At 29.9% G+C, this 13,399-nt stretch overlaps 1 protein-coding gene across 1 annotated transcript; it reads left to right on the forward strand.

Moving 5' to 3' along the window:
- Window positions 1–3,482: 3,482 nt before the first annotated feature.
- On the forward strand, window positions 3,483–8,280 carry LOC132948668 (uncharacterized). Its single transcript, XM_061019250.1, has 3 exons — window positions 3,483–3,677; window positions 7,359–7,701; window positions 7,748–8,280. The coding sequence occupies exons 1-3, from the start codon at window positions 3,483–3,485 to the stop codon at window positions 8,278–8,280; spliced, it is 1,071 nt and encodes a 356-aa protein (XP_060875233.1).
- The last annotated feature ends 5,119 nt before the right edge of the window (window positions 8,281–13,399 follow it).

Genomic DNA, 13,399 nt, shown 5'->3' on the forward strand with positions numbered 1-13,399 from the left:
AGTTCATATTCTTATTGCTACAGCTCAAAGTCTTGGCTGTAATGCGAACAACATCGCTATAAATCGTTCAACTATTCGAAGAAATAGAATTATTTTAAGACAAAGAGTTTCCGATGACATAAAAGTATCTTTTAATCCAAATTGTCCTCTAACTGTGCACTGGGATTGCAAAATATTACCCGATATTACCGGTAAAGGTCATGTTGATCGTCTTCCTATTTTAGTATCCGGAGACGGAGTAAGTAAGCTTCTCAGTGTTCCAAAGCTTGAATCTGGAACTGGGGAAGCGATGTAAAATGCTGTTATAGAGTCATTATTTGATTGGGGTATAACAGACCGCGTTCAATCACTATCATTTGACACAACAGCCAGCAATACAGGACGAATAAACGGAGCATGTAAGTTAATCGAGGAAAAAATTGGTAGAAAATTATTATACCTAGCATGTCGACATCATATATTAGAAATAGTTTTAGGAGCTATTTTTAATATTTGTTATAACAGTCCATCAACTGGGCCAAATATTCAAATATTTCTAACATTTCAACAACAGTGGAAAAATATTGATAAGAATACATTTCAAGTCTTAGAAGAAAGAATAAGTAATCGAGACGAAGTCATAATATTTTGCAAAGAACAATTAATTTCATTTCATTCGCGTGACGATTACAGGGAGCTGTTAGAACTTATAATTATTTATCTCGGCGGTGTTCCAACAAGAGGTATAATATTTATTCAACCTGGAGCAGTTCATCGGGCGCGATGGATGGCACGTGCTATTTATGCCATAAAAATATGTTTATTTAAAAATCAATTCAAAACATCTAAAAATACAATAAATTATATGAAAAGATTTTCGTTATTTATTGTTCAAATTTACGTATTTCATTGGTTTAAAGCTCCCTGTGCTATATCTGCTCCTGTAAACGATTTAAATTTACTAAAAGAACTGTCATTGTACCCAGATAAAGCTGTATGGAATGCAGGAATTACAGCTTTTTTACGTCATCAGTGGTATTTATCAGACTTGCTTGTATCTTTTTCATTTTTTGATCAAAATGTTTCATATCCAATTAAAAAAAAAATGGTCACTGCATTAAGCAACAAAAGCTCAGAAGATTATAAAAATCGAATTAAAATTGATATTGTAGATTTAAATTTTACCCAGAAAACTGTTGCTGATTTTGTTAATCATAAATCAATTGATTTTTTTAATATATTGAAGATACTAACTGAGTTCCTTAAGTCTGATCCTGAAGATTGGGAAAATATGCAAGATTATCAATTAGGACTAAGTGTGGTTAGAAATATGAAAGTTGTCAATGACTTTGCTGAAAGAGGAGTGGCTCTAATTCAAAATTATAATTCGATTCTTACGAAAAATGAAAGTCAAAAACAATTCCTTCTACAAGTCGTCGAAAGTCATAGAAAGAGATTCCCTGATGCTCGAAAATCAACCATCATATCAGACGAAATTTAATCGAAATAATATAATTTATAAATTAATAATAGATTCAAAAGAAATTGTATAAATGTATTTTTTATTGACAATATTTCGAAATTCATTCGAAATAATTATATTACTCAAATTATTCAATATTTTTACGTAGGTACCTATTAATAGATTCATAAGAAATTGTATAAATGTATTTTTATGTATTTTTTATTGACAAAATAAATAGTAAATATCTATAATTTACCTTTAATACGTTCATTGATAAGTATAACATTTTTTAAATTAAACTTAAAAATGTACATATCAACCCTTTTTTGGAATTTTTCAATCCCTTTGTGGCACGTGAAGGGGTTGAGTAATCATGACCAAATTTAAAAGCAATTACTTTCTTATAGTAATGAACAAAATGGAAAGGTAAGAAACCAAAAATTTTGAAGTTCAAAAATAAGGACCACCCTAATATGTATCCTTAGCATGTTTACCTCCAGAGTTGTCTTCGTCTTTAGATCAAATATATTTGGTATCACTTTTTAAAACCAATGACAAAAGAGATTTTGGAAATAGTGTTATTTTTAAAGACTTAATTTCTGAATTAAATTATTTAGAAAATACTGGTATTTTTGTTACAGTCAATAACAAGGTTCATCATATATTCTCTATATCTCTTTGGGTTTGATTATAGGAGATAATTTGGGCCTACATTCTATATTAGGGTTTACTGAAAGTTTTGTTTCCAGATATCCATGCAGGTTTTGTAAAACAATTAAAAATGAATGCCACGTACAAACAACAGAGGTAGATAGGAATGTTAGAAACTATATAAATTATGCTGATGTTCTTGAAATAAATGAAGTATTATTAACTGGAGTAAAAGAATCATGTGTTTGGAATGAAATAAGTTCTTTTCATGTGACACAGAATTATTGTGTGGACATAATGCACGACATGCTAGAGGGAGTATGTAATTATGATATAGGTTTGATGCTAAAAATAATGATTATTGACCTAAAATATTTTACAGTTGATAAACTAAATAGTAGAATAGAATTATTTGACAATGGATCCATAGATATCCGAAATCGACCAACATTAATTGCTAGTGAAACATTGAAAGGTAAAGGAAGTAAACTGAAAATGTCAGCAAGTGAAGTGCTATGTTTTGTTAAAAACTTGGGACTTATTATTGGTGATTTAGTTCCTCTTAGCTCAGAAATTTGGTCAATCTACATTATACTAGATAAAATGTTAAGTATAATTTTATCAAAGTGGATTAAATTTGAAGACTCAATACTCCTTAAAGCTCTAATTACCGAACACCACACTACATACCTTAAAATATTTCGTATAAATTTAAAGCCAAAACACCATCATATGGTTCATTATCCTTTAATCATTAAAAAATCTGGCCCTTTATCATTATTTTGGGCAATGCGATTTGAAGGCAATTAATACAGTTTATAAGTTGAAAGTTTTAATCAATATTCTAAGTTCAATAAATTATAACTAAAACGAAAAAAACACATGTAACAATAAGTAAATATTTTACATATTTAATATTGTAATGTAATGATTTTTTAATATTTCAGTCCAATTTAATATTTTACATAATATGTATTTTTTTTTTTTAGTAGGTACCTACTATATAATAATTCAGTTTACATGTTACAACTTTAAAATAAACTAAACTTAATATGTATAGTGTATACATATTAATATGTATCTATCTTTGTTGATTTGAAGATATTAAGACAATAATCCAGACACGTTTTGAGTATAATTTGTAAAAAAATGGATGGATAATAAACCTGTGTATTTGATCTCATCCTTACACTCGCCCAATGACACTTTTCAAGTAAAAAGAAAACTCAAAGATGGAAATACTACTATGGTCCCCTGTCCAAAAGTGCTTATAGGTTACAATAATAATATGAATAATGTTGATGTTTTTGATCAGCTAAAAGCAGCATATGGAATCAACCGAAAAGCTAAAAAATGGTGGCATAGGTTATTTTTTCATTTTCTTGATATGGCTATAGTCAATGCTTTTATACTTTTTAAAGAACTAACTAAAGAAAAGCTTTCTATGAAAGACTTTCGGAGGCGAATAGTTGATGGTTTATTAGCTCCAAATCAACTACAACCACAAAAAATAAATAAAAGTTCCTGTCGTATTTCCAAACATAAACCACATATTTCTCCTGAAGTTCGATTTCAAAGTTCTGTACATCAGCCCACCCGTGGGACGTTAAGAAGATGTGGACATTGTAGCACAAAAAAAAATCAAAAAAGAACAGAATGGCTGTGTGTAACCTGCAATATACCACTATGTTTAGGGAAAAATAGGAACTGTTTTGCGCTATTTCACCAAAAATAAATTAGTTTTATTCAATTTATTTTGTTTTTATATATTTTTATAACAAGTTGTTTTTATTTTATTTAGTAGACGATATTTTCATTTATATTTTGACGAGAAGTCAAATGATTTTAAGTTTCATTTAATATGTTAAATTTTAATTTTGTGTTGTTTTTATTGAAAAAGGTTATCATAACTATTCTATTTACATGATAATAATAAAAAGGTTTATCAATCAATATTAATAGTGTTGATTTATGTTATAATATTTAAAAATAAAGAAAATAAATCTATAATAATGTACTTAAATACGTATCATAAAAAAAATTATGTTATACCTAATACAAAAGGTGTTACATGCATGGTGGTAAGTATGGTATACCACCTTTTTTTTTAATGAAAAATTTAAAAAACTATTTTTTTTCTATTTTTTTTATAATATGGTATTGTAAAATAATAGGAAACAGTCACTTAAAGTCGAGAAATCAGAAATAAAAAATTCTGTGCTTCAAAGGGTTAAATAGGCAGTTCAAACAAAAATGATGAAAAATAGTTAAAATAGCAGTAAAATTAAAAAAAACGCCAAAATTGCATTTATTGCAATATAATTTTTCTTTTTTAAATTAAGAGTTTAACGAAACATATTTCAAGCTCACTCAGCAATAAATACAAGCATTTACAAAAAATATGCAAATGCAACAACTTCACTGCCCTACTAATAAGCTATAGAATAGTAGTTACAATTAGACAATCACTACTCATAGACAAAAGCAAGACAGAGAAAAAAAATAATAGGTAGTATATGTTATATATTATTATACATATATGTTTAAGAAAAAAAAACATCAACTCACGAGGATCAGAATAATGTATATTTACTGTCATCCTGTCCATTGTTTAGTAGAATGTCTTCGATGTTAAAATGCTCCTAATATTTTTATACTGAATACCTACTGATTTATCACGTATACCTACTGTAGTGAACCGACGTTTTGAAGGTGAAATTGTTGTTTCCAAAGGCCAGACGGGATCAACAATCTAGATCGTTGATGTTGCCGCATAAGCACAATACCACAACACATCACGCCATTCCTATGACGTCAATCACCCTTTCCTTAATCCCGGCATGTACCATATAAATAGGGGCCCTGTTTCACAGAGCTCCTCAGAAGTAGTTATCCCAACTTACAGTACTTGTGTGGGTCGCGGACTAGTAACAGCAGCATCGCCGTTCACAGCAAGTACATTCCCAGTTAATATAATTATAACACTCTCCAGCAGAATTCTATATTCTGTCGACAAACTTTAAAAATCTCGTAATTATAATTTATACTACAATTGTGTTAATTAACAGCAATATTATATTTATCTAAAAACGTGTACAATCATTATTTTAATACAACCAACGATGAAATCCTCCGATCCAGCACAGCGACGTGTACGTGCCTTCGTCGTAAAAGAAGCGTTGCAGTAACCAGTCGAGTGACAGCGACAGGGTACTACATAAAATTTGGTGTCTGGTGTGGGGTCACACTTCATCAAAGGAAAATTTTGGGTACCTCCTAAAAAGTACTTTGAGACCCACCGACGAAACCACGTTCACGACGTCAAAAGGAGGTAAGCAGAGCATTCCAATCAAAGTCAGCAGAGCATTCCAAATAAAAATCAGTTCGAGGGGGCACTCAAGTTAGTACCTTCATTCACGGGAGGATCAGAATCCGGTTTAGCTTCATTTTTGACTAAATGCAAATTTATTAAATAGGAATTTTTTTAGGAATATTCCCGATACATTAAAAACAATTATTTTAGAATCTATAATAGCTCAACTAAAGGGTAATGCATTCGAGGCCGTTATGTATAAAGAAATTACCACTTGGGACGAATTAAAAAGGTTATTCAAAACTGTTTTCTGTGTCGTACTTACAAGTACAGCTGAGCCAAATGCGCCAAAATCCAAAAGAATCGGTTAAGGAGTTCTCTATTAGAATCGAAAAAACTACGCACGAATTAACACACGCGTTAACGGTGGTTAAGGAACAAATTCAAGCTAATATAATAGCTCAAACAGTACAAGCGCACGCACTAAGCGTATTCATAGCGGGAGTTTCACAGTCTATCACAACAATTTTTGTTATAAATATTTTATTTTTTAAAGTTAACGAAATACAATCGGAGCGATGAATGTATTGATTTTACAATGATGTGTGTTTTTTTTTTGTGTCTGTCATCACGTTTTTTTTGCTAACGTTGATAAAAAATAACATAACTCACTTTAAAATAGCAAGTGAACAAGTAGCTGAGCCAATGATAGAATTTTAAAGTCAAGGACTAAGCAAGTTAACACTGAAAATTCATCAGAACTATTATATTTCAAAAGTTTGATTCCCGATTACAAAAAACTTAACGATCAAAGTCATCGTCGCTTTAAACAAGATGTATTATCAACTTAAAACAATTTTATTGATGACCAAGAACAAAATAAACAAGCACAAATGATTTCATTTCAAAATGGACAGCAGTTATATTCTTTGCAAGTAGGACAAGATGGAGGGCAAAATATGAATAACTTCTACAATGCTTTTGCGTCTGATGTTGCATCATGACAGATAGTAGCAGTTCATATGATGAAGTTAACAAGTACACAATTTATATAAAATAAAATAATATCATACTATATCTATTTATCTATATACATAAAATTTAATAAAGATGTATAAATATATAATAGATAATAAATAATATATATAATAATATATATATATAATAGATATATAAAGATACTAAATACATTCAAATATACTAAAATATTAGTCTTATCAAATCTTACCTTAGTGCATGGGCGCCCATGGGGGGGGGGGGGGCAAGACAGGGCACTTGCCCCCCTGGAAAAAAAATTTATGAACTTTTAGCTCAATAAACATTACCACAATATTACCTTATTACCGAGGAAATTTGTCGAAATCACTTTTAAGATATGAAATAAGTATAAAAATATACTCATTGTTATCGTATATTAACATCATAGATAGTCAGATAGGTCGTAGTCTGTAGTTCGTATAGGTAGTATCTATACGTAAAATTATTTATCGCAGATAATTTGTGGTAAATCCATAAAGATCACAATATAGGTACTACAAATATTTTATCAGACAACATTAACTGCATTTTAGTCGTCCACTTTCTGTGTGACATTATAATTAGTGCTGACTGCTGAGTGTCATTAGTGATTATTATTTTTTAAAATTTTCAATTTTTACTATGGATATTCGATCGTTTTTAAGTAAAAAAAAATCTGATGAAGATAATGCATCTGCTGTGCTTGAGCCACACACATCGAAAAATACAAGTGTTTCTGCTCAAGTAAATTAAAACCCGGAATGTTCTACGTCAATAAATACGGTACCTACATTAACTTTTAATTATACGCCAAATGATTGTGAGTCATATCCAGATTTAGGATTTTATATTAATAAATCAAATTTATCAGATGAACTTAAATATAAATTACTAACAAAACCATATGTTCCTTCTGATAATTATGATTTTAAGAATGACAGTATTGCACAAAAAAAGAATTTTAGAATAGAATGGCTTAAACAATATCGATGGTTAGTTTATTCTAGACATTTAAAAGGCGGCTTATGCAAACATTGTGTTGTTTTTCGTCCTGTCGTTAAAAGAGGATTATTAGGAGCGCTCATTGTAAGTGAATTTACCAAGTATAAAGATTTTCATTTTCACGCAAAAAAACATATGCAATCTGAATGGCATAGGGATTCGGTTTCTCAATCAACAGAATTTTTAAAAATTATGGCCAACAAAAAAAAAAGTGTTATAGATCAATTAAATATTGCTCAACACTCACAAATTGAACAAAATAGAAAAAAAGCTAGTCCCTATTTTGTCATCAATAATATTTTGTGCGACACATGATCTAGCAATTAGAGGCAAATTGAGCTGTAGTGGAAATTTTCATGATCTTTTAAAGTTTCGTGTTAGTTTTTCACTGTTAGCCGACGAAACTTTCGATATTGCTGGCATTGAACAACTTTCGATTGGTGTTCGTTATGTTGATAGTTCAAAAACTATAAGAGAAGAATTTATAGGATTTAGTGCACTACAAACATTAGATGAAGTTGGTATAGCTACTTCTATTTTGACTTCTGTTGAAAAATACGGTTTGGATATGAATAAACTTGTTGGCTTGGGTTTTGACGGGTGTTCAGAAATGGCTGGAAAAGAAAATGGAGTTCAGAAAATAATTTGTGATAAATATTCTAAAGCAAAATTTTTCCACTGTGCTTCGCATAGACTCAATCTCGTTGTAAATGATTTGAATGCAGTGACAGAAATACAAAATACTGTAGGAGTAATTAAAGAGGTTATTATTTTTTTTCGTGAAAGTGTACTTCGTCGAAAATTGGTTACAAATATACCACTTTTGTGTGATACTCGTTGGTCTGCGAAATAAATCTATTCGCATTTTTGCTGAAAACTTTATTAATATTAAGTCAGTTTTAGAAAAACTATCTCATAATAATGACTCAGATTTTAAAGTTAACACCACTACTCGCACAAAAGCACACCAACTATTATGTGCGACATCAACATCACAATTTATTATATCTTTAAATATTATATCCAAATACTCAGCTCAATTAGAACCAGTTACAAATAAATTGCAGGTAAAATCTATTGATTTATACTCGGTCCAAAATCATATTCAAGATTTATTAACTATATTTAATAATTATAGAAAACAATCAGATATCGTTTTTAATGATATTTTTAATAACTCCGTATTTATGGCAGAAAAAATTGGCGCAGATATTAAAATTCCACGTATTACATCCAAACGAAAAAATAGATCAAATTACGAAACCGATTCTGCTGAACACTATTACAGACTCTCTATTTTTATTCCGTACTTAGATTCACTAATATCATCTCTTTCACGACGATTTTCAAGTAAAAATAAAATAGCATTCTCAATAAGTCTACTGCATCCTACATATATTAAAAAGTACACCATTAATGATTTCAAAGAAAAAATTAAGCTGATTAGTGATCATTATGAAATTGAAAATATGATAGAGGAATCTAATATTTGGTATCAGTATTGGATTGATAAAAATTTGACTGACTCCCAGTGTGATGAAATTTCGTTTGTTGATTTATTGGCTCATTGCGAATATTATCCTGCTATTTTTCAAATACTTAATATTTTTATATCACTGCCTCCGACAACGTGCACAATAGAAATATCGTTCAGTACATTAAGACGAGTAAAAACGTGGCTTCGCTCGACTACAGGAGAAGATCGTTTAAATGGGTTGTGTATGATGAGCCTTCATCGTGAAAGAGTTAACGCAAACAAGGATAATTTCATTCAGGATGTCATTAATATGTTTGGAATAAAACGAAGAGAAATTTGCAGTTCTTATTTACTGATACCGAATAATATACTTAATTATATTATTTAATTTATATTTTTTATAATCTAATATAACATGCATGTATACATTTATATGTAAAAAATAACATTAAATCTTTATTATCTTACATACGAAAATTTTTTTATTTTGACCCTCCCTATGGGCGCCCATGCCTTAGTGTAATTATGCATGCTCTGGAGAAACACATTTCTTCTGAAATTAGTATCTTCTTTTCTAATTTCATCTCCTATTTGCTGTATGATATGATCAAAAGTTGAAATACTAACACGTGTAAAGTTTTTAAATTTTTTTTCATCAGATCGTAACTCACATATAAATGATACAATTACGTTGTGAGTGATACGTTTTTGGTTTAATGGGTGTACCATAACTTTTTTTTTCCTGTTCTTCTAAATTATGTAGTGTACCACATACAAATGCAACCTCTTCGTCAGATGACATTTTTGAAACTAAAAATAACTAAATATTGTTTGTCTAGACTTGTCTTGACTAACTGATATTCGTACATAAAAAACAAATTGTTTTAAGTTAGTTAAAACAAATATGACAAACGATGACTAACACAGTTTTGCTCTTTTGGTGTGATATTGGCCTAATCAATAGAATTTGTATGTGTATTGAATATATTATCGGTGTGCATTTTATCGTTTAAAATATAATTGGAGTATAATTGGTGTACGCGCGATGCATTATTTTTATCGATAAACTTCTCGGAACAATTCTTATTGTTGACCTTCGGACAAAAGTGATAGGTTGCAGGTAGCTGAAAATTCGCAGTCGCCGTAAGCCCGGCACGTTCAGCACAATACGTATTGGCGATGAACAATTATAATTGTTAATTACTCCACTAAAACGCAATATTTTTGAAAATCCTTTCTTATTGCACGGGGAAAATATGAGAAGAACCTCTATTCCTAATTTCAAATTCGTACATTGTGTAGTTTTTGAGTTACAGCGATGAGTGAGTCAGTGGTATTTGGATTTTATATGTATAGATAATAATTATGATTATCGCGACGGTCAGGGTCAAGTTCTGTATTTAATTACAACCGTATCGCAGACCGTCGTGTGCTCGGTATTTTTAATACGGGTGAAAAATATCTTTAACGATGACGGATGGTCGTTAGTTCGGGAGTCTGTCGTTCGAGAGACTCAATTGTGTATACAAATTTCATATGCATGACAAGACGGAGGACGGGGTAGATTGTTTAGATGTTATTCAGTACATTGAGACTAGACTCATTCAAAGTTTCTGTCGTCCGCATCGCGGTCGTCACGTATTTTTCTGTAAACACGAAAACCTGCAGCTTGTCGTGCCCGTGCGTCCGTATTATTTCGTTATTCGACATTGTACCGCCGCGTGTAGAAATTATATTATTTAAAAAGAAAGAAGAATTAAATTAGAATATAAAATAATATAAATTATCTATTATTACAATTAAAAAGCTTCTACAATTATAATAATAAAAAAGGTTTTTTTGTCATTTTTGTATTAAATTTTTTTTATTAAATTGTCAGTCTCCCTAATGAATTTACTTGCGAGCCGCCACTGGTACTAAAGCTGCGGCCCCGCTGGGAGCGATTCTACGTTTCTGCGTTTTGAGCGTTTCTGTGATTTTACACGCACGACGTTCACTAGCGATTTTACATGCGTTCCTGCATTTTTCCATCGCCAGTGTTCGTTTTATTTTTCATTTGTTTATTCGATCATAGACCAAGATGACGTCCCGAAAAATGTTGCTGGCTGAGTGTGCTGCTTTAATACATATTAAAGTAAATTTGGTTAAGAACCGTTTATGGGTTTACGAAATAAATAAGCATAGGCATAGGCTATTTGAAGGGGAATTTCGTACGCTTTTCTGTAAATTAAAAAATCATTCAGTTAAGTTTTTTGAGTACTGTCGCATGAGTGAAACTATTTTTATACAATTTTGGAAGCTATAAGAAGCGAGATCGAAAAAGAAGACACCAACTTCTGAATACCTGTAGAAGAAAGGATATTTCTTACTTTGAGGTAAGTTATTTAAATTAATTGGATTAAGTGAATAATATATTGAGTTAGCATCCATCACTATATATCAAATCTATTAATTTATAAATTTAGTTTTATTTATTATTTAAAAAAACGAATAAATACTACAACACTTCATTAAAACAATAATATATGTTTCTAAATTTAATTATAAAAATAATTGTTGTATATATTCTAAATTATTTGTTTTTTGTGTCTCAAACTTTAATTGTTATAGTAAAAATATTGTTGAAGAGCAGTAATATAGACTTTATTTATTAACTTAAAAATAAAATAATTATAAGTTAATTTGACTTAAAATAGGTTTCCAAAATATATTTTAAACGGTGATTAACCCGTAGTTTACCTAGTGTATAAGTATCTAAATTTTACTCCAAAGTTGTATTCATACCAACCCAACGTACAACCTACTTATTTAAATGATATTATGCAATAGTTATTGTAATAAAACAATTTAGTTTACTTTTAATTGGTGGTTGAATGTATCCAACATTAAACCCAAATATGAATGACAGCTGATAAATTCTTGGTAAAAATGTCATGTTGATGATATTGTATGTCTAGCAGATACTTTGTGACACAAATTATATAGGTACCTACTAGTTAAGGATAATATAAACAAATTTCAGATTATATTTTTCATTCCCGTATTTGCTTTCGCCACGAACTACAGTTCGCTACGAATAAACTAATACGGTATTACGGCATATCAGGTTTAATTGTGTACTTTTTGTGTTTTGAAAAGTTTTTGAATTTTTTAATATTGTTCAAGTGGATTTTTAATTGACTCAATAATAAAATTTAACTACCTATAATATAAGTTACCTATGAAAAATCTTTAATAAATACCTATTAAGTGAATATTGTTTTAAATCATTGAATACAACAAAACATTATTAAGATACTACAGAGCTTGCGCTAAAGAAATATTAGACCTGAATATACTGTTTGTTTTACAGAAGTAAAAAAATTTGATAATAAATAACACATACTATCATACATATTAAATAATATTATATTATACGTCATAATGTAAGAATATTAACAATTAAAATAACAAATTCCTTTAATCTAATTTTAAAATTATTTTATTTTATTTTTTATGACAACCTCTTTATCAGTATTATCAGCTATTTTCCACTTAGTGATGTTTGTTTGTAGCATCTGGAAAGACTCCATTAAAATAATTTTGTTGCTTAGCCTTTGTTCTTTTAATAAATCTATGTTTTTTGCTATTCATCAATTTTAGAATTGACATATTAGGATTCCAATCATACAAGGAAGTAATATTATAATGAATGTATAAGTACATATTTTCAGTTGAAACACTCATGGTGGAACGTAATGGAGACTAATAAATTACTGGCACTTATTAAACGCTCCACATCATTTGGAGTATATGGTAGGTTGGGCTACTAAATTAGGATTGGATCTTAAGAGGACGCCACACCTAAAGCGAAACGTATACAACGGCCGAGAGAACGCGCTGTTAAGTGTTTTCGCGATGCGCAGGCACGCGACGTTTAAGTCACGCCCATTACTCGTAGTCGGCGACCGGCCGACGATTTTGCTCATTCCGGAGCGACGTTTATTATTTTCTCAACGTTCGTCTGTGACGGGTCGAGTATATATAATTATATATATATATATATGTATACAATGCATACACGTATATTATGCCGCATTGCCACGGCGGCGCGCCGTAATCATGTTAATATTCGCGCGTACCTACGTGGCTTGTATTTATTGCATTATTAAATACTTACTTCATAAAAAATATATTCAATACAGTAAATAATATCTAATTTATAACTGTAATCTAAACTAGTATTACCAAAATATCTAAATATTAGTTTTTTAGTAGATAAATTTTAAGTCTCTAACTACTGTTATCATCTAACGTAAAATTGTAATTTAATTATCGCACTTAATACGCCAAAATGTATTTTATCTTTCATCTCTAGGTAAAGATAGCGAAAGCTAGGAGTACCTTATTGTAAAAAAAATTTTTAAAAAAAAGTGGGTAAATTAGTTGAATATATTATTTACGTTATACTGTTACCACATAGGTATATTTTTTAAAAGGTCGTACCTTTCTACCT

The sequence above is a fragment of the Metopolophium dirhodum genome, chromosome 1, assembly GCF_019925205.1.
Source record: "Metopolophium dirhodum isolate CAU chromosome 1, ASM1992520v1, whole genome shotgun sequence".
Lineage (NCBI taxonomy): Eukaryota > Metazoa > Arthropoda > Insecta > Hemiptera > Aphididae > Metopolophium > Metopolophium dirhodum.